Source organism: Habropoda laboriosa, unplaced genomic scaffold, assembly GCF_001263275.1.
Source record: "Habropoda laboriosa isolate 0110345459 unplaced genomic scaffold, ASM126327v1 scaffold40, whole genome shotgun sequence".
Lineage (NCBI taxonomy): Eukaryota > Metazoa > Arthropoda > Insecta > Hymenoptera > Apidae > Habropoda > Habropoda laboriosa.
The window spans coordinates 8103061-8125260 of NW_017100231.1; the positions used below are offsets into that span (position 1 = coordinate 8103061).

General features: G+C 37.8%; 1 protein-coding gene across 1 annotated transcript in view; it reads right to left on the minus strand.

Annotated features, from left to right (window-relative positions):
- Positions 1-3216, minus strand: part of LOC108571589 (A disintegrin and metalloproteinase with thrombospondin motifs 7-like) — a 59144-nt gene extending 55928 nt beyond the window's left edge. The window contains exon 1 of the mRNA XM_017933663.1: positions 3132-3216. Within this exon, the coding sequence (XP_017789152.1) occupies positions 3132-3216 (85 nt within the window). The remainder of the gene's footprint in view (positions 1-3131) is intronic.
- Between the last annotated feature and the right edge of the window lie 18984 nt (positions 3217-22200).

Sequence of the window (22200 nt, forward strand, 5' to 3'; positions counted from 1 at the left end):
AGTGTGAACTACAAACTGGAAGGCTATATAGGGTGATATATAAATACAGAAATATTTAATTTATATCTTACAAAACCGAATAATTTTACAGTGATATTATTACTAAAAAGGAAACTCTTACTACTGTTCACTATAAACACCACAGACAAACGTAACCACATGAAAATTCCAGCAAAGCAATTACGAGCAAAGTTATTGCCCCACAGCGGATAGTTTTAAACCGGAGAGGCCAACTTCCGCCACAACTCGGAACAATTTCAAGTTTCCAGGCCTGAATTCCGGTGTTAAGTTTCAAATTAGGGTGAAGCATCGCCAGTGACGAGGTGCAAACCTCACTAATGCCTCGTCATTATGATACTCCCAGAGAGAGGAGGTGAGGGGAAGACAGAGCAGATTAATAACCTCATAATAACCAAAGAGGGAAGATGATTGGCGAAGTGGACAGCTTACGCGTGTCAATTAAATTTATATTAGCTTTAGTACTTACATCATCTTATTGATAGAAATTTTCTACCAGAAACAAGAAAAACAAATGTACATATACTTTGGCATATAAGCATTTCAACTCCGCCTAATCATACGGAACATTTAAATTGATTTCAAAATCGGTGATTTTCGTGCACCACCTACTTCCGTCCATTAGAATTTCCTTGGATCGGTATATAATTGCTTCCTAATGAGAGGCTAATTTCGAAACGCGGTTCTGGTTCGCGCGTCGCTAATTCGACTTGACTGGCATTGTCTCCACGCCCACTAAACGAATAATACATATTTACGAGCGCAAGAGTCATCTACATTGAAAAGGCGCGTACCGTTTCTTTTCTGTCGCGGGGGAAAAATGGCGACGGTCGCCCTTGCCAATGGATTCGTTCCGGGGTTCGGTTTTGCCACGCTTGCAAAGACAACCGAGTAATTTGGTATTTCGATTGCCACGAACGTGTGGATGGAGCTATTACATGCTCTAACGGCGTGTCAATTGTGTGATGGCAATTGCAGCGCATGAAACGTTATCAGTTTAATCATTTTATAGCGCGCTAAGTCGTTGATCGTGTTGAGGTTAGCACGCGTGATGTACTGAATTAAATTTGGTTGTCAAGTTCAATGTTCTTGTACCTACTTATTTTGATCTGTGTTAGATCGTATTGAGGGTTTGTTGAAATCTTGTGAAACAATAAGAATTGTAAACAAACCTTATCAAATAAGTGTCAACAATATGGTTAGAATTTTGAATTCACAAGATCTATGAACTGTGAAAGAAAAATTCTTTTTTAACATTACCGAATGAATAAAAGAGAAGAAAATACATTTCTAGAGACTTCGTATTTCCATAGAGACGTCATTTTATCACGAAGAATCGACTATTGGATATCTTCAAATCGGCCGAGAAAGATGACGTCCGGCGTGGCGTCAAGAACAGGTGAAAAATAGCAAAAACACGCAAAGTAAAATGGAAAGAGAGAGAGAGAGAGAGAGTCGATTTGATAGTTTCCCATCCGCTTTCTCGAGTTACTTTTGTTCGAGGACTTGTCACGCCCAGTCGTCCACGGGCAGAAGCCTCGCCTTCGCCGGAGGCGGTTCTGTTAAGTGCACAAATAGCATCGAGTTACGATTCAGAGATGAAAACGAAAAGGGATTAACCTATTGACAACTGTAAGCAACCTTATACAACTATGCTTTCCATAGGCTGGTCATATTCTTCGTTTGAAAAAAACCTTTGGCATTTTGAAGATCGTTAAGGTGTAAGTTACAAGTCAGAACGAAACTAAGGGTACACTTGTAATTTGATACGTATCCACTTCCAAACAGTAAACACAGCTGCTGCTAAGAAACAGTACGAGCATGCTTCATCTTTTTTGTGCCTGGAATAATTCTAAGAAATAGACTATTATGTTTTCTCTCGCGCTTCACTTGTTCTAACTTTTTAGTAAAGCATTTATGGGTCTAAAGATACTTTCATCCTATTTTTAGTCATAGAATACACAGACACAAACTATGTAGATTATCGAGCAACATTTTATACGTAGTTTATATGTATGAAAAATGATTTAAAAAACATAACCTATACACTCAAGAAAACTAACTAGTGATTCACTGAGATGATTCCCGTCACGTGCCATAAAATGCTAATCCTCGTGTTATTTATGCCATCAGAGACACCTTGACCGCCATTATAGGATTTGTTTGATTTTTAATCGCGCCACAAACAGTTCGAATACCGCCACTAGACGCGTAATTGATCGGCATCCGATAATGTCTAGTCATCGTCATAAATATGTACCTCTTTTGACGCTCTTTCGTGGAGATTCTGCCGATCTTATCGAGATATCGGCGCAACGCTTGGCGAACGGCCAATTGACATAATTCTTGGCTGCGTCTTTTGACACGCGCTGCCGATTTTGCAGAAATCCACCTGATTTCGCGGTGTCGTGACGCTAAGCTAATTCTAACGGGTCCTACGAATATCTTTCAATTTCTTGATCTTTGAAACTCAAGTTTGTAATTTGACACACACCTTTTTACTTCACTTCGGCTTAAAGCTATCATGTCAGCCATATTGCAGTGACGTATAAATGTCCAAAATGGCACAATTCACAATAATTTTCGTTTCCGTCATTTACGTTTTATCGTTTCACTACAATACAGGATGGTCTGTGTATCTTTCACACCTGAAATATCTCGTTGCAACAGTATGAAAGGCAGTAAGTAAATATTCTTCCAACCACGTTGAATCATAGATTTGATACTCTCTTTAAATTAAATAAGGCCTATTTCGATAATTAGGTAACGATATATCTTTTACCTTGGAGAAAAAATATTGAAGCTAACAAAAATGTAATTTTTGACGTTCAAGACCATTTCAAGGTCACAAAAGTGTAACTTGCTGAATTTATCACACAATGCTCTATAATACTACGTAGAAAAAATTGAAAAAAAGGCAGTGCCCTTGAAAGCTTAAAAAGAAAAAGACTGTCAAAAATGCTGCATCAATCATGTACTATACCTGCACCCTTTTGAATCGAATAATTCCACCAGACACAATTTACGTTATTCCTAAAAGCAGCAGAGATATTTCAGATGTAAGATGTAAATGAACAGCCCAGTATATTATACAGCATGGTTTTCGTACTTACCCCTGACGTTCGGTCGAAGGAAACGGGCCTCGGGGACAATATGCACAACGACGATGAACGCTTGAAGCATCAGTGGATAGAGCATGTTTGCGGCCGGATCGGAAGCGCACCTTGCAATAAGTGCGCGACAGCCAATAGGTCGACGAGCTTCCGCTCTTGATGCCGTCGCTCCTTGACCTGTAATAAATATAAACGGATCGTCTTACGAGATGTTTTCTCAACCACGCCACGATGAGAAGCATTGTGCCTTAAGTGCAGTTGCTTGATGCACGTTCCTTGTACTTATGGCTATATTTTGGACATCAAAAGTTGCTGCATTTTCTACAGTATGTGAAAATTTGTTGAATACTAATTATTTAGCATAATATTTAATGAGGAAAAACAGAAAATAATATCTATATACGAGTTTCTTTTTTAAATTTAAATAAACAATGTATTAACAATTTTTTATGTCTTTAATTTCAGAATTAAAAAGAGATTAAAAAAATGCATACACAGGTATTTTATTTTTTCTTGCTTCGTATAAATATTTTTTCTTGCTTTTCTTGCTACGCAACAAAACTTTACAGCATAATATCACTTCCAATTCACAATCATTTTCAGCAATTTAACCTCACTTTTGCATTTCCTATTTTGTTATCAACGAATTCTAACAACGTAGACACCCAGCATACCTTCGAAACTATTAGAGGTTCCAATTTAATCCTCTAACAATTCCTAAGCACGTTTCCTTTAAATATATACACATTTACGGTAACCACATGCATTATAGAACCGCCTGTACAACCATAAAACTAGACCAACCTAGTGGATAAACATTCAGAAAAACTTTTTCTATTATTTTTCCACAAGCAGTGGGGCAAAGTTTCACGAAACGTTCCGTAGAATAACAAGACGTAGGTAATCTCCAGCATGACACGAAAACTTGAGGGAATTAAGGAATTAAAGGTGAATTTCAGGGTGACTCGCGAGGAAAAGCCTAGGGGATGCTTTTGCAGCAGCTTTCGCCTAAGGTACGTACCTTGTTACGCGGAGATTTTCATGGTCCGGCAAGTAACGCTCGGTAGTTATGGTAATCGGATTTGGCCAGGCCGCGCGAGCCCCCATCATTGGACACGACAACCGTACTGACCCTTTCTCACAGTTCCTCACATCGAATAGTCGGATTTACTACGTTCCATACTGACTTACACGCCTTTCTATGTCGACGATTATTCCAGGAAACTGACTATTCTACACCAAGAACAATACAGATTGACAAATCTGTTGAATAAAGTTGTAAAACGAGTAAAAAAAAAGACTAGCCGAGTAGAAGATATTTGAAACACCCTGTATATATGTAATATGAATTCAGAGATTCAGTATTCGAAAATAATAAAAAACAGCTCCTATAAATATGTGTCCTATTCCACCTTGTTTCCAAGTTACAGCGTCGCAAGTTGTGATAGTTTTTTTCGACGCACGAAGTTGGTACCGACTGTACGGGAATAACGTTTGACGTCTCACGCACAATCTTTCGACTATTTTACACTATTGTAACTTTCAAAGTACATGAAAGAGTTTTTTTTAGAAAGAGTGACAAAATAAACGATGATACTTGTATTGACATGCGTAGTCATTTGGAAAAACAAAGATGGCGAATTTTACGTTCAATTTGACGTGCAGAGCACCAGCGAAGCTCGCACGTACACGTTCGACTCTTATTTTAATTAGCAACTCTCACAGAAGAGTCGCAGCCACCGTTGGTGAAACGCTGTGGAATACCGAAAGGGTTTGGGGAAATCAAAGTCAGTTGATTAACTCTCTCCCTCTGTCTACGAAATCAGTAATTAGCCACTGGGGGCTACCTATCGACACGAACGAACTTCTGATGCACCTGCATAGCAATTAACATTTATTTCTCTCTCTCTTGCGTTAACTCTCAGATTGCGCCTTTCTTTCTGTTCCCTCCAAAGTGACACTTTCTGTTGCATTATATTCGTTCGAGTAACGAACACGCGACAGAATAATCGCTGTTCATTTTGTACTTCTTTTTTAAAGGTTATTTTCGTATATATTCGCATATTACACAGTACTGCTGATACTTTTCTACGAGGTTTGTTCGACGTTTATCGAAAAATTGAAAAATTCAACTATCTTAGTATACATGGCGAGCAAAATAATTTCATCGTATTTCCAATTACGCATCCTACTCTGCATACACGTTCTTGTATAACAGCCTGTAAGTAGCGTGCTTTTACCAGTGCACAACTATTCCTCACTTTCTGGAAGGCACACTAATTACCATAACGATAGCAAGATGTCCGTCTGAACGATGGTACAGAAGAAGCATAATCAATGCTCAGATTGTGTTATTCCAAATGAATCTTTCCACTGAAACTCGTCCACGTACGCGTTAATGAACAAACGTCTCGTTGGTATCTTGGTCATTAAGAACGCGGTCGTAGAATATTTATAAGAAGCGCGCTTTTAAAGCTTCTCCTGTCATTTGAATTGAGTTGTCACGCGTGTAATTCACCACACAGGACGAGCACATCGTGGGAGATTAACGAGGCGGATGTCGCGAGAGACTCAATGAGAAATTATCCCTAGATACATTCGCACAATGAGACTTCTATCTGATTCAGTAGAAGCTTCTAATCCAGGGTGTGTTTTTTCCTTGATTATGTGTCATTCCTTTTTATGAGTGTATCATGTTCAAGTAGTCTGACATTTTCTCTAAGTATAAATAGACAAGCCTGTATCTAGAATAAAAATATTGTCGATACTATTCTAGGTATCGTGTGAACTAGCCTTTACTATATCGTACTTATTCAGAAAAAAATATTTCAGACTTGCATTTCAAATCTATAGTTCTATTATAAAAATATGATGTATTCAACATGTTAGAATCACATTAGTGTGACTGTACTACCAGGACAGAGTACTTTGAAGCAACTTATATATTGTATAACGATGTACACAGACTTACATGATAAATATGAAAAGTATCGGTTAGTTGGGAACAGTGTAAATACTGTGATGAGCTTGAGATATAGGTACTTTAATGACTTAGAGTGCAGAAAAAGAAATAATGTATACTATACATGGCGTGAATACTACGTTACGCGCGTGACATGCCGTGACGGACGGAAGCTTGCCGACTACTACTGGACACAAAGAAAATCGATCATTTACGTATAGGGTCGACAGATGTCGGCCGCGATAGGAAGAAATACGCGCGCCAAAAGTCTCACAATACGGAGGATGATATTTTACATAAAAATAGAAATGTCAAGTTGTTCACAAATTTGACTTTCCTATTTTTCAGAACTGAATATTTTCACACAAAGTAAATATCTTTCCTTACAAAACTGAATAATATAATAACGCTTAATTCGTTTTTTAAAATTTTTATAAATACAGATCGTAGCGACACGTAATTTGAGAGGAATTAGTTTTCGCCAACGAATTCGCATTCGTTTTTTCACACCACTCTTATTCCCCATGATAAAGAAAATTGTAAATGTATGTTGAATGTGTAAATTGATACGAAATGAAAGTCGAAATTTTTTCAGAGAAAAAACCGAGTACATATATGTATATGAAACCGCGTTGTTCCAAGTAGCATTGTATATTATGGTTCTCTCGATCGCGAACAATTTCGAGAGTCGATTCCTATTTCTCAGCCCTTTCCTGCAATTATCGATACATTATCGGTTTTCCCTATAGCAATATTCAATTGATTCGACATGTCATGGAGCAATTGCAAAACAAACGTTCCGACCCCCTAGTGTTATACTGCAATTTGCGAATATAACAGCGACATTCGGTCCAACCTCAAATTTCATTATTTCTCGCTGTACCATTCATATACTGAATATATTACTTTGACCACCAATAAACTATCTATTTATATGTATATCACCGATATCTACATACATATATTTTTAAAACTCCAATTGTCAATCGAATAATACACATAATCTAAAAATCTTCGAAGAATTGCATCGTTAGTCATTTTTATTCGAAAGGAAAATGTTTTTATTGGATAATCAATATTGTTGTACATTTTCATGGCATTCCAGATTCTTCTTTTTAGAAAATTCTTTTGTTAAACTTCTCATGCTTGTTTTCTCCAGCATCTTCAAAGTTCTCGAGACATTGGAGATTCTTAAGAATCAACACTTTAGAAACTTTCAAGATTTTTAATGTTGTAAATATATAAGGAATATATTTACCCTTAAAATTTTCATGACTTCCGAAACTTTTACCACCTACGAGGTTATCAAGATTTTCAGTGTTTCGCGAAATATTCAGTACTACCCGATATGCAAAGCAATCAATAGTTTGTTACAATGAACTTAATAAAAGGTTTAAACAATTTTTTACGATTTATTATATATTTATTTCAACGTATTATTATTCACAATTTGCAAATTATAAGAATATTCAAAAAATAAAAATTTAAAATATTCTAACCTCTACAACGAAACTGTCGATGCGCTCTCAACTGAAAGAAAATCAAAGGTTCCTTGTCCGAAGGATTAGGTTAGATTAAGTGGGCAGCGACGTAGAAGACGCAGACAACGGCGACGATGGCGTCGACGACGCGACGAAACGGTCCGCGAAGTGAGAGGCACCGGAAATGCATTCGAATAAATGTTAGAGCGCGTGGGTAAGCGCGTGTGAAAATGCGTACGCTCCGTGAAAAAGATACAGGCAAGAAAGAAAGAAAAAGAAAGAGAAAGAATAACCAACGAACTCGTTCGAACGGGATTTACTCCTACGAATACGTAGCGTCGCTCGCCTCCGACTAATTCGCCAATGTTAATGGTAGTTAATTGACAGGCTGCCGAGAGCGGGTGTGTCCGAGTTATTCCGGGCGAAAACAAGCGTGGCGGTCTTGGATATTGTGCAAGAAAATTATGTCCTGGAAAGTGTTTAGATTTAACAAATTTTTTTATTCCAATTATATTGATTATATGGATGATATAACAAGAATATTATAAAACAAAAATTCCTCAGGATTATACCAGGAAACAAGGTCAAATAGGATACACGTTTATATCAACTTTCTTCATTGTTTTTCTGTCCTCTATCCACTCCTAAAATGGGTCCCAAATATTATGAGACACCCTGTATAAGATTACGTGTAAATACTACAAAAACCGAAGAATAAGTGTACTCGTGTATACACGACGTAAGAAGTAAAACGACGATAATCTAGTATAATCGTATTAATGTAATCTCCTTATTTTTAACCAACGGTAAACCTACATAAATATCTTTTTCCTTCTCCAAGAGGTTACTTCAAAAATGTACCGCTCACACAGCACTGATTTGCATTCACGAACGTCCGTTGTTCCACGTCATTTCTGTGGGCATAATAAAGATGCCCAGGCGAAAGATGAATGCAGAAGTTTAATTAATATCGATGAAACGTAAGAAGAGGAGACGCGCGCGCTAGTCACAGGGAGGAAGCGCTGCTTCGGGCAATGATAATGAAGCCACTCCGTGTCAGACTACAATCGCGGTCCCGTACTTTATAATCCCTCTTTCAACGGGGCTTGATCAACTTATCCGTGCGCGACCATCCTTCTTCTCCTCTTTTTTACTCGTATCCCCCGTCGTAAATGCTCGTTTCTCATCGCGCCAGACTTTTTCCTTCCCCTTTATACTTCGCGCACGCTGCACTTCGACTTCGCAGCTCGTCGTCATTCACCGTCGAGACGACGCGACGGCGACGACACAAAGATGGCGTTGAGATTGCTGCCATCTATTGGCCCCCCGGCGAATTTTTTGAATTAATTTACGCGCGACCAATTCTCCATTACTGCGTACGTGTAATACAATATTCGGCAGTTTGTGCATTATTTACGGACCAGAGACAGGACATACATGTTCAGGTAAAGGTATACACAGCTGCGTTGCGAAAAAACGAACCATCTCGTCCGACAAACTGTGAGTCACACCTACTCGAAGACGATACAAAACAGAATTTACTTTTTTCGCGCTTTCTCGCCTCGGCGATAAATGTCACGGTATCGGGGAATTTATTAAAATCCTCGAAGAAAGGGGTTTAGATGGAAATTGTGTGGAAAAGTAACCAGGAAGATTTAGAATTATCTGCTTTTATACAGGATATCCTGAAATGTACAGAATCGACTTCAAACATGGATCTAGCATTTCAGAATAATTGCAAGAAGTCTGACAAGAAATTTTTGCAAGAGAAATTAGCCAAATTTGTACAGGGCGTTTAAAAAAATATTACATTTAGTAAATACTACATATGGAACGTAAAAATCTCCGTTCTCTTTTATGTTATATTATATTTTTATATTATCCCTTATATTTTTCTAAATTTCAACGTGGAAACGAAATCTTAAAGAGGAGAAGGAACATTGATGTCATAAATATAGATGCAAGTTTAAAGGAAGAGTGGAAGGATGCAGCGTGGAGGATCTCTCGATCGCGAAGCAACGGAGGCGACCAGGTTGTCGGGTAAATATTCATGCGTGATTTATAGGAGGTATGCGGGCACAAAGCGCATGCAACCGGCCGAGGCGCCGCTACCACGCCGCGACTCATTGTTTCCCGAGTGATGGATCGAAGTAGAACAGAAAGGTTATTTACGTTTTCAAATTAATCACGACCACTCGCTAGAATATGCCGCGACGCCCCTTTTCTTCGGGGATGCCGCGCCTCTATGTATATGCCACATTTCTCAATTTCTATCTCTGATTTTCACAGTTTTTCGATAAATATTATTTTAAGCAAGGACACCAATGAGTTATGATCTTTGTGAAAATATTAATATACAGGGTGTCCACGTAAACGAAGTCACCTAAATATCTCCTTCAGTTGTGACGATACAAAAAATATTTTAGATGCATTTTTTGAACAATTTGTATATTTCTTTCCCAAGGTCATTTTTTTCTTTACACAAGTTCTCACCTATGGTTGCTCAGACCTAATTCATGTTTAACCTTAATTTTAGAAATCGAAAGTCACCTCAATGTCGTGTCATTATACATCTTTGAACGTATTTTAATGTCAACTACAATATGCAAGAGAAAAATATATATATTAACATGTAAAAAGACATCGGTGACCTTGAAAACTCTGAAAAAAAATTACCTTTGGACAAAAGTATTCTTTGAGGTGTATTTATTTCTTGATACCATTCAAACTGCATCCAAAATATTTTTTGTAAGATCACAATTTAAACAAATCTTTTGTTTTCCTATCTGCTTTTAGAATTTTACGATTACTAACTTTTCTATAGTACCGTACGTCTTTCGACACAGTTTGAGGTTATGTCATAAACTACAACAGAAAACACAAAATATTCCATAGCATAATAATTATTATCTTTTTTAAGAATCGTTGTGGTTCTAACGTCTCGTGCGATAAATGTGTTCCATTAATAAACGTTTTATTGCATAGTAATTATAATCCTGTTTTAAGAATAATTATGTTTGTAACCTCTCATGTGATAAATACAGAGCAATCGAGATGATCAAATAATTCCAACCTTTCTACAATAAGAATGAGAATTTTTTGCGAAAAATCAATAATTTTCAACTATTATCGAGATTGTTTTGAAATAAAGAAGTCTCTGAAAAAAGTCAGTCAGTTCTGTTTTTAGCGCACCGGCGATGCGGCACCTCGAATAGGAATTTTATTTCGACGAATTTATGTCGACGCGCACCTCGTCCGATCACCCATTAAGATATAAAGCGCGAATCTCGCATGTATAATTTATGCGATGTTTATCACGCGTACGTAAACAATTATTTCAACCTGTGAACGCGTTAACATAAATCAAACGAATTTGTAAGTAGTTTGTTCTCTGCTACTCCGCCAGAGAATATTTCTTCTGTCTGTTAAAATGTAATAGTGTATAAATGGTGTCAGAGAGTAATTAAATATTTGATAAAACTACAAAGAAATATTAACTCGATATTTCTTGTCAAATTGATCGTTTATCATTAATACATTCAAAATAATAAAAAATTAATTTCATTCAAATTCATGAAGACAGCCCATCCTTACACCTCGCTTTATACATTACTTCATGTAATAGAAAGGTTTTTATTTGTCCGCTTATTTATTCAATTTACACCAGTTCATTGATGAATTATTACACTACAAATAACCTACATCAAAGAAAATAAATTTATCCCACTGTAACAAACCGAGTTAATACACGGAAAATGAAGTCATTTCGAACCTAACCTAACCTAAATAAAGGCATCACGCGAAACAACTTCACACTTCCTCACAAAATCCCACAGATTAGACATTCTACTTTATTCGATCGTTCCTCTCATTAAACACACGCAGCGTGAGCCTCGTTACCAGCCTCGCGTATTACACCAAACGGATACGTTATTTCTTCTTGCAAAAAACAGTTCTCATCCCTCACTTACTGTTCGTACACGTGAAACGACTAATTATTTCCACCGATACCCGTCTCATTGCTCAGCGTGAGCACGTACACGACCGGGCGGCCATTTGTATTTATCTTCGAGCAGAGTGGAAAATTGTCGGTACGATCGGTAACGAAGGGTAGGAATTACGCGTAGCATGTTAACGATAATTTAAGAACAAGTAAAATAGCCGTCGGTATTACAGGATGTCCGTGGCCCCCTTTCATGCATGGCCCATGCTTAACGATATAATAATTACGTGGCTACCTTCGTATTCGGAACAACACGGTCATTAAATCCGATGTAATTCGTTGCTTACGGATTTGATATGCAACTGCTTGTGGTTTGACGAGGACCTCGAACGTTTGCTTTCACGTTATCATTACCGTGTAACAACTTAATGACGCGAGGAAAGGGTCTGGGCCGCGTCGATTAGTTTCCTGGACATCCATACAGGGTGGGTCATGATGGGTGATACAACTGGGCATAGGACGATTCTTCATTTAAAAATCAATCGAAAGTGTGGAATAACATTTTTTTATACGAGTCTTAGTTTTCGAGAGAATTGAAAATTCTGAGGGGCAGCGCAATTGAACATTCCCGCCATAATGAATTTTACTCAGAAATATTACTTGTGTAGTTATTTTTATCTTATTTACGGATAGGTCCAATCTGTTAGGTCCAACCATTCTAATGACGTAACTTGTACGTGGTTGCCCCACGAATTTTCCAAAGTTCATTTTTTTAGCGACGAAGGATCGTATTGAAAAATTTTATTGTACATTTTTGATTTACTTTTGCACGAGGAATCATTCTATGTTTGATTGAATCATTATTCTTGACTTACCCTGTACAGAAGCTTGAATTAAGATATGTCGTGAAATAAATAGAATGTTCATTTCATGGATGTCATTTCGTCATGATCATTCTTTCTTGTTTGAAGTGTATATTGCTAGCTAAACAACGGATAGAAAGATGGAGATGGCTGACAATGAGTTGGTGTTGTAGGTGATATCGTTTCCTCGGGCTGCGCTTTCTGTCCCGCGCAAAAACACGTCCAGCCACTGTATCACCGTTCTTCTACTACGTGAAAAACCGACACATCCTCGCGCTTCAGTTTCCAGCGATATTATCGAGTGTATGACGTCTGTGAACCGTTTCGAGCGTCGCTCGAGATGTTGATAAATGTGCCTGATTCATGTGATATTCACTAGATTAAGTAATACTGTGCTGGTACATAATGTCCATTGTTCATTCTTATTCAGTATTAAAATAAAAATACAGAATTTTTTGTTACAAGGTAAAAAGTTAAAGAAGAAAAAAATGAAGATAAAAATTTAACGAAATTTAGAAACTTCTAAATTCTAAAAACTTCTTCTCTCAAGTAAGATGTCATAAATTCTTCCTTTTTATAATAAGGCCCATCCGATAAATTATATAAAATTGTGTAGAATATTAAATATATATATATATATTCTACTCTACCTATTGCATACATAACCATATTGTGTCATTCGACTTAACCTCACTCTTTCTACTTCTTGGTGTTTTTCCAGTCTTCGTTATTCCAGACACTCACAACGAAGACACGCAATAAAGAAATAAATATGAACGATTCGAGGAAAGAGCAAGAAATATCAATGTTTCACTCAATCAAAAAAGCGGAAACGATCGAAGGAAGAGGTAGACGTACCCGTTTCGCGAAGAATTTTAATTAGCCGTAAGCATGTATCGCACGGTTCGATTATCGATGCTCGCGAGTGACGCTCGAGTCACGTAAACCTTCATCGATAAATTTCGACGCGCGAAACCCAGCCTCTTCGAATAAGTTTTACGAGGCGGAATCGTCTTGTCGTCGTTTCACGTACAAAAGCACTAGTATCTTCTACGAATGTTTCGTATTTCGACGTATACTATACATGTACCATAAATAAACCAGCGTTCGTTCAAGATTTGTTTAAAGGGAGAGTCAATTCGCGTGTGATACACTTATAGGGCCGTTATGGCGGCGGGCGCCAGCGAATCTTTTTATCCTTGTCGCAGGTACACGAGAAAGCTTCGAGAAATCGTTTGGATGCCATCGTCTTACCCGTCGGTCGATTACGGCTTTTTGCATTTCTTCGTATATTCTATTTTTATCACTTATTCTTCTTTGTGTATGGAGAAATTTGATCGATTGAATTGAAGGTTAGGTTAATTACACTAATTCGTTTTACTTCCATTACAAAATATTTCATAGCTTCATAATTGATTTGATGTTTCATATTTCGTTTTATTTGTCAATAGTAATAATTGAATAAACTATTATTTCTTGACATGTCAATTAGTACTGTTTTTAAATTTGTTTAATAAAACACGACGAATGAGAAGATTACATTCAACCAATAATTTCCCATAAGATAAGAACAATGTAACATGATACAATATTCCTTCAACAAACAGTCACTCGGTAATTTAAGGTTAGCTCACCTAAGAGCACATCATAAACGTTAACATCTTTATATTACCGCACCTGTATCGTTCTAATAATGAAATTAAAAGGCCGTTTACGGATCACCGATGCAAAATGAAATATAGTTAGTAATTACAATGTTCGTCCATAAAATTAATCGGTCACTTTTCCCGGTTGAATGGCATACTCGTTAACGCGTTGTCTATCCGTCGTTCCTTCCTTCTCGTTATTCCCATGTAACGAGGTAATCTCGGTCTCGACGATTACTAAATAAGCAAATAACAAACAGGCGGTAGCCGACGGCAGCTGCTTTCCGTGAAATTAATCCCCTTGCACGCAGCAAGTGGCCGCGCGCGGACCGTGTACAAAGGATATCCATAACTCTGTCGATAATTTTCGGATTCCAGATTAATTGCATCCCCTACCACGATGGCGCGACGACACTGTTCAAGCTATTGATACTTTTGCACGCGATAAATCACTGTAGGGGGAACCAGTTTATTTGTTACTGGTCTTTATTGTGTTATTCTTTTGGAAAAAAGTGAATAGCAACGAATCTTTTATGTATCGTTATTTATTTTTGCGTGAAGCTCGGTAACTGATGTGTTTGGAATGCCTAATTTAGCCTATTTTTATTTTTCGTATTTTTATGTGAACTAAAACACTGTGTAACTAAAGTTAACGTTTATCGAGGCATTTGAAGTTTGTAAAGTGCAACATATGCGCAGTCGAAATTGTTAACTGAATTTACAGCGCAGCAGAGTGAAGTTCGTTAAATGCGAAGACCTCGTTCGTTCGCAATAATTCAACGTTGCCGTTTTCCGCGGTAATTTCAACTTCATTGTACGCACCAGTTAATATAGCTTGATAACAGATTTCACTCCACCCCCCACCCTCGATATTTTATCCAATTATCGCGTAATTTTGCGTTTCGCGAAACGTGACCGTGGACGTGATTTATTTAAACGCGAACCTGCTGGCCACGCGAACGTGCCGCGCCGTTCGATCCACGGTAAGAGATTTTAATTTCTACCAGAATATTTTGCCGTAAAGTCGCTTAATGAACGCCTTGCAGCGGGGCTCCTATAAATCAAGTTTGTCCGGTGTATGTAATTTTTGAAAATCATTATATGTAAGTAATATATGAAAAATAAAAATGTTGGTAGGATGTACAGGTGAAATTAATCTTCTCGAAATAAATGTTATATTAATAAATAATGAATTCGGTCCCTTCGGTTGGCAGTTCTGTCGCGCGTGAAGGTTTTATGAGATTATCGAAGTTTCGGTATCTTAATTGTGAAATCAGTTGAAATTATTAATAGTCGTTTCATTCAAGTAATATTCTACTCCACGGAGTCAAAAAAAATCGGTCTTTCGATTTTTGCATAATGTTACATGGAAGTTTAAGACGTTGTCTAAGTCTAGACATCAACTTTTTTTTAAATAGAATTATCAATAAATATATGTAGAAAATGTCAATACTATAGTTCCATTAATTTTTCCATAAAAAATTTACAAATATAAGTAAGTGTAGTCCCTTAAGATTATTTTCTATCTTTCGATTAGTTTTATCATATTAAATATTTTAATTTCTACTCTACTGAAACACCCTGTATAATCGAAAATACTAACAGAAACAACATACATTTTCATGGATCACAACTCAATAATCAGTCAACGAAGATCTTTCGCGATCGACGGTTGTTTCTAGACAGATAATTCTCCCAACGTTTACGATAAAAATCAATATCAAAATTTGGTAAATTTCTGTCATAAAATTCGCGTGGTTAAAATTTTAATTATTTTTTTTCCAAACAGCAAGTATCGATATACCATGCAAGACAATCAATTACTAGAAACATATATTCCCACAAATCGTAACTAACAGATCGATTATCGTCCGCGTGTTACAATTTTTAGGATCGATAGTCCCTTTCAGAAACAAGCGGTTGACCTCACATTTGCGATAAACTCGAGTATCATGAATGGGAAAAAGATTCGTATGACATCGGTACGTACCCGTCGATCGATGGCGTCCCGGCGGACACGTGGTGGCGTGGACAATCCCGAAGAAACACCTGCGCACACGTTCTCCGGCACAAACGATCGCGAGGAGGATGCGACACACTGTACCCCGACACTGGAGGCAGGCTATGCCTCCCCCGCGGCCACCTCTACTCAGACGTTCGCGTGCAGCGGTGGCGGCGGTTCATCAGCTCCGCCGCTTCATCACCCAACTTGTTTCACTTTTCTTTTCGGAACTACTTCTCTCAATCTATATCACGAAAACTCCCTCGCAAAGGCCACATAAGGGGAGGGCCTCGATAAAACCCAGTAGAGGGAGTTTAGAACTAACAAACACTACCTACTTAATCAACTCGAAGGGGTGGGGGTAAAAGAAACCGAGAAACTCGACAGACTCGAAGAAACGAATTATAAGAATCGCCGCGCACAATACAGATGATAGAGAGGTAGAGAGAGGGAGCGAGAGAGAGAGAGAGAGAGAAAGAGAGAGAGAAAGAGAGAGAGAGAGAGAGAGTAAAATAAGGGATGAAAAAGATGAACAGAGGAAAGGGGAAAGATATCACCGGTTATCATTGACACAGACAAGATGAAGAGCGATGAAGGGGGCCGAAGGGAGGTGGAGACAGGTACGGAGACGGAAACAGAGCGAAAGCGAGAGGTAAGACAGAGAGAGAGAGGGAAGCAGAAATGACGGAACACGGATGCCTGTCCGCGGCGGAGAAGTCGTGGGCACGATCGCCGTCACAACACTAGCGGTCCCGGTACAATCTTCCGATGCTCTAACGTACACAACGTAGTTCCTCTCCTCTCCGTTGTCCCTGTTCGCTGTTTCTCCGTCTCGTTCCCCCTCGTTCGAGCCTGGATCGGCTGCTGGCCCTGTTGGCCCTCTCTCTCTCTCTTTCTTTCTTTCCTTCTCTCTTGCCTTCCTAATCGCCCCTCTTCGTCCTCGTATACGTCGCTGACTTGCTCTCCGCGCGTATATACGTGCTTACTTATGTACGATAGCACGGATTACGTGTGCTCTCACGATCCGCCTTCTCTCTTTTCCGCCTCCTTCTGCTTGTTTTATAGGTTAGGAGCAAGAGCAAAAGCACGGAACGAGAACCGAGAGACAGGGCAATCTACTAGGTAAGACTAGTTCCTCCACCCAGTCGTGGACCCGTTTTCTCGTCGACCACTCTCTCTCCCTCCATTTTGATACCTCGTTCCTGCTCTCTCTACCACTCCATCCCGCCCCTCCTCTCGTCGTCTCGCGTTTCCCTCTCTGCTTCACCGCCTTCTCTTGCTGACTCTTCCTATCCGTTGCTCTTTTTACCGTCTCCGTCTCTGCCTGACCGTTTCTTTCTTTCTTTCTTTCTCCCTCTTTGCGTGTACGCAACATCACCGCTTTACTACCTAGCCCTCTCCGCGCCACACTCTCTTAGGTTTCTCTTCTTCGTTGCTCGTCTCCCGAACCTTTCGTCTTCTCCCAACTACTTCCAGCTTCAGGAATCTGTCTACCTTTACTTCTCGCCTACCGCTCTTTACACGCGGATGGGTATAGCTGAGGGTCTGGCTGATTCTTTGCACGCTGTGCCACTGGGCCCTTCGGCGCCAGCCAAAGTCCTCGTTTCTGCAGTTTCTTTCTTATGCAATTGTGTTGGTTTTACCGTGATGTATGTACTTATTTGTGTTTATAATTACTTGTCGTTTATCGTTGTACATTGTGATCTTTTTTAAACAATGCATTATAGTAAAGTACAACTTTCTGAAATGATGCAAAAAATAGGGTTTTCGAATAGTACGTTGCAACAAAGCTTTGCTGGGAGGTATGTATATATCCAGTTGTACATTTGAATCATGGAATGACGAAATTGAGCTTTCGTGAGTTGCGTATATGACGTATCTGTATCTAATCGTATAGCTAACCTCGTTTCCGCGTGCTCTTGTAATGCAATGTCACAATTGTAGGAACGAGTATCAACTCAGATTTTTACACTGATTAAGAAGCGTATAATGTTGGACAATAGCACTACTTTTATTATGGATATATTTTTTTACATGATTAAAACAGAGCTTTTATTTTACGAAATGTTCGTTAATCTTTACCCCATCTATATTGAGAGTAAATTTGATACTTCAAAGAGCTTGAGTTCTATGTAATTTTTTATCACTTTTATTTCAATATCTTATATCCTGATTTTGATCAAAAGTCATAGGATGTTTCACAGGATGAGCATTTTATAACTTCTTTCCCTTCTATTTCCTTAAGCCTGACAGAAATATTGACATCAGAAATCCATGGTCCATATACATGCTTATGTAAATCTATAAACGTGAAAAATTTGAAAAAATTGATTAGCAATAATTTTACATATGTTTTAATAGACTTCTTTAACATACAAACTTTGGAGTGTATGACAAAAGCATTGTTTCTGACTTGTTACCATATATATTGTATTTCATTTATACATTTCTTTATCTCTTAATTATATAATACAAAGTAAGAGACACAGGACAATGTTGTTCTAAAGTCTAACCTAAAACCTAACCTTCCATTGTTATTGCATTTTTGTTCCTTTATCCCCCTTCTCTCACTCTCTCTCTCTCTCTCTCTTTTTCTCTCTCTCTCTCGTGTTCTCCTTCGAATTTCGTTCCCGTTTGTTTCACCCGTAATTCGTACTGCTCGTTAACCGCGTTGCGTGCGCTCGCTGCGTGCGCATAAATCTTCGGCGTGTCGCGAATTTTCTCTCTTTTTCCCGCGGTCGTCTTTATTCCAGCTGGTTTCGCGCATGCACGCACGCCGCCGATCTACCACGCGCGAATGAACCTCGAATCACCGTCGATCTATGCTTCGACTAAGTAGACGATAAATACTCTCTCGACTACTTCGAGATCTCGTTCGTTCGTTCGTTCGTTCGTTCAACGAGTTCATAAATATAGCGGAAAACTATCAATTGTTTTTACTTCGTCACGTTCTTTTCAGGACTGACATAAACTTGCTGTTTCTAATTTTCTGCAATCTTTTGATACCTTTGATATCCCCATTTTTTGATCAATTCAATTTCATTTCATTTCATTTGGCAGTATTGGTTTTGCAATCAACGCAAATTGAGCGTGCTTGCACAATGTACCTCAAGCGGAATATTGCGAACTTTTTAAGAATTCTTTTTCGATAAATTATCAAATAAAATTATTACAGGCAGGTAATTGAAACCACTTGGATTACTTTTTTTATCAATACCAATTGAATTATTATATTTTTGAAGTATTTTGAATATGTCGTAGTTATATGGTGTCACTTAACCTAACTTAACCTAACTATGCTATTTAAACCTGCCTAACTTTTCCAATTTGTCCACTATTACAGAAAATCTTTCAAAATTTTATGGTGTAGACTTTAAATTATTTCTTAATCTGAAAGAAAATCGTGAGAAGTTGCAATTATATATTTAAGACCACTCGAATGATTGTTCCAGTTCCACGTGCCTGCTTTCATTGGAACGCGTCACTCGATACAATAATTACGTACTTCAGGAATACTATACTACGTGGACACGATCACAGAAAGGCTGACACTCATTGGAAATCGATGTGGCTGCCACGTGGAGCAATTTTCCTCACGTCAGAAAAATACCTGTTGCAACAGAATTAATTGTAGCCATACGCGCGATTAGACGATCGAAACGCCATGTTTCAGAATAAATATGCGTATGACGTATCGTTTGTTTTTTCTCTAAGAAATTTCTTCGTTTCTTTTTTTTTTTGCGGATCATCGTGAAATCGTTTGAATTTCCATCTAACCTATGAAAACTCCTCCCGGCGATTCGTATGCCACGCTCCCTGGCGTTACTTTCAAAATATCGAATCTATTACGGGAAATTTCTCCGTCTTCACTGTGTCTTCGGAGAACTTCATTTCAGTGAGAGCAAAGATTTTCCCGGAAAAGTTTGGAGATTGTTGTTAGATTGAGAAAAGTATAAGAGACTTGTTGTTCTCTGAATTTTATGTTTCTATTTGATTCTGTTATTTCAGAAAATGTATGTATACAGAAATTGAAAGGAATTTGAGGTTAACTTTTATAAAGCAGTGTTTACATAGCTGACTTTATCAAAATAACTACGAATAGAAGAATATATAAAGTTGCATAGAAAATGGTATGTATGTTAATGAATTTTAAAAAGAATTTTGGTAGTGTTGATCAATTTTATGCATAAACTCAGCTTTTATGTGTAGTAATTGTAATAATAAAAAAATGTCTTTGTTGTTATAGAAAATGATTTTGAACATTCTATTTGTCTACCGCAATGAGATGCAGAAATTGATTAATAAAAATAAGAGCGTGAGCAAATACTGTATGAAAGAAAAAATGTGTGCATGACATTTTTAACCTGTCATGTAAAATAAGCAAAGTAGTTGCACTGTCATTGCAGTTGTAACTGCAAATAAGCAACGTACATGATTAATCTGGCCGACAAATTACTTTTTATCGTGCGGTATACCGAGTTACAAGAACACTTTAACATTGCCTCTTTTTTTTTTTTACTTCACCCTTTGTTCTCTACTTTCTGCGATCCACTCTAGATAGCGGCAACTCATCGTGTCCCCAAGAAAACTTACTTCTTCCGCGATTTCTCCTCCCTTTTGACCTTTTCAGCCCTACAAGAGCTATTTCCATTGAATTTCTCCACTGTTTTCTGTCTTCCTTTGGAAGCTTATCTTTACTTCTTTTTTCATGGAACTTCTTAGTCATTTTATACTAGTTTATTATAAAAAAATTATTCGGGAAATTCCAAATAATTGTAAATTACAAAGGCTGTATGAGTGAAAAAGGTGGAGTATTTGTAGAATTTTATAAAACAAAAAATGTGTACACTGGCTTTACAGTTGTTTTAAATCACCCTGTATATAAGTGAAAAATATGCGTCACTGTTGCAAGGCTGTTTTAACCAAGGAAATTTGACCTTTCTTATCGAAATTTGTTACTGTTATTCAGTGAAACCTGTCTTTAACTCTCAATAAGAAAAGACACCCTACTTTTGCGTAGGTTTTAGGGATCGGATAAGTAAATAGCATTAGATCCTTTCCATTACCACAATTCCATAAGGAAACTCGTATTTGCTGGCCCTGTTGGCTACTCTGAAACGCAATATCAATCAGCCTGTAAGGAAACATGTCGTTCTTCCAATCACTGATCACATTTGTAATCCCAAACATTTTACCGTTTCTTTTGTCCCACGCATCTACGACCTCCATTTTCAGTATTAGATATACGAAACTTCGTTATACTTGAAGATGAAAGAACAAATTTTGGAATTAAAAGGATCAGGAAATACTTTGAACAATTCAAGGTATCGAAGCAAAGATATTGAATTTCCCCTAGGTATTAGATCTTATTCGTACTTTGAAAGAAAAATCATGTCCATTTTTCAAACCGAAAAATTATCGCAAAAAGAACTTCCTCAACAAAGTTATATATGGCGATGGTATTTCAGCGAATTGCAACCGTATATGACATCCTTGTATCTCGACGATTGTATTCCACTGCAATCAACGCATACACACACAAAGGGAGGGGGAATATCGTGGCTGGCCGATGCGCTTTGAAACGAATACCTTTCGATTTCATTGTGACACCGCTTTAACCCTTCGTGCAGCGTTACGAGGCTGCAACGTATATCGTTTCCTTGCTTTCAGATCCGCCTTTACTCGCTCTTTTGTCACCGCTGCAATGTAAACCCATCTTCTGCAATTCGAAACGTGTAACTACTCTTAAGCGGATTATCCAGATGTTGGAAAAAGCTTTCGCTGTATTTTTTGACAGTTCGCAGCGTTGGATTGACTTGAACGCTAGTACATATGTATATAGGACGAAAATTTTTACGAATTGTTTAACAGATAATACTCGGTTGAAAAAAAATTTGTCATACGAGCAAATTTTACCAGGGCCATCATTCAATCGCGATTAGTTAGGTTAGGTTATATTCGGTGAGAGGTGAAAGTGAAGCAATTAGTTAGGTTAGGTTAAATTCGGTGAAAGTAAGGTTAGGTGGAATAAAAGTGAAGCAATTAGTTAGGTTAGGTGAAATTCGGTGAAAGTAAGGTTAAATCGAATAAAAGTAAGATTAGCTGATATAATACGATCCAAATATTAAATTAATTTAAGTATTAGGATAAGATCAAGATTAGGTTTGACTAG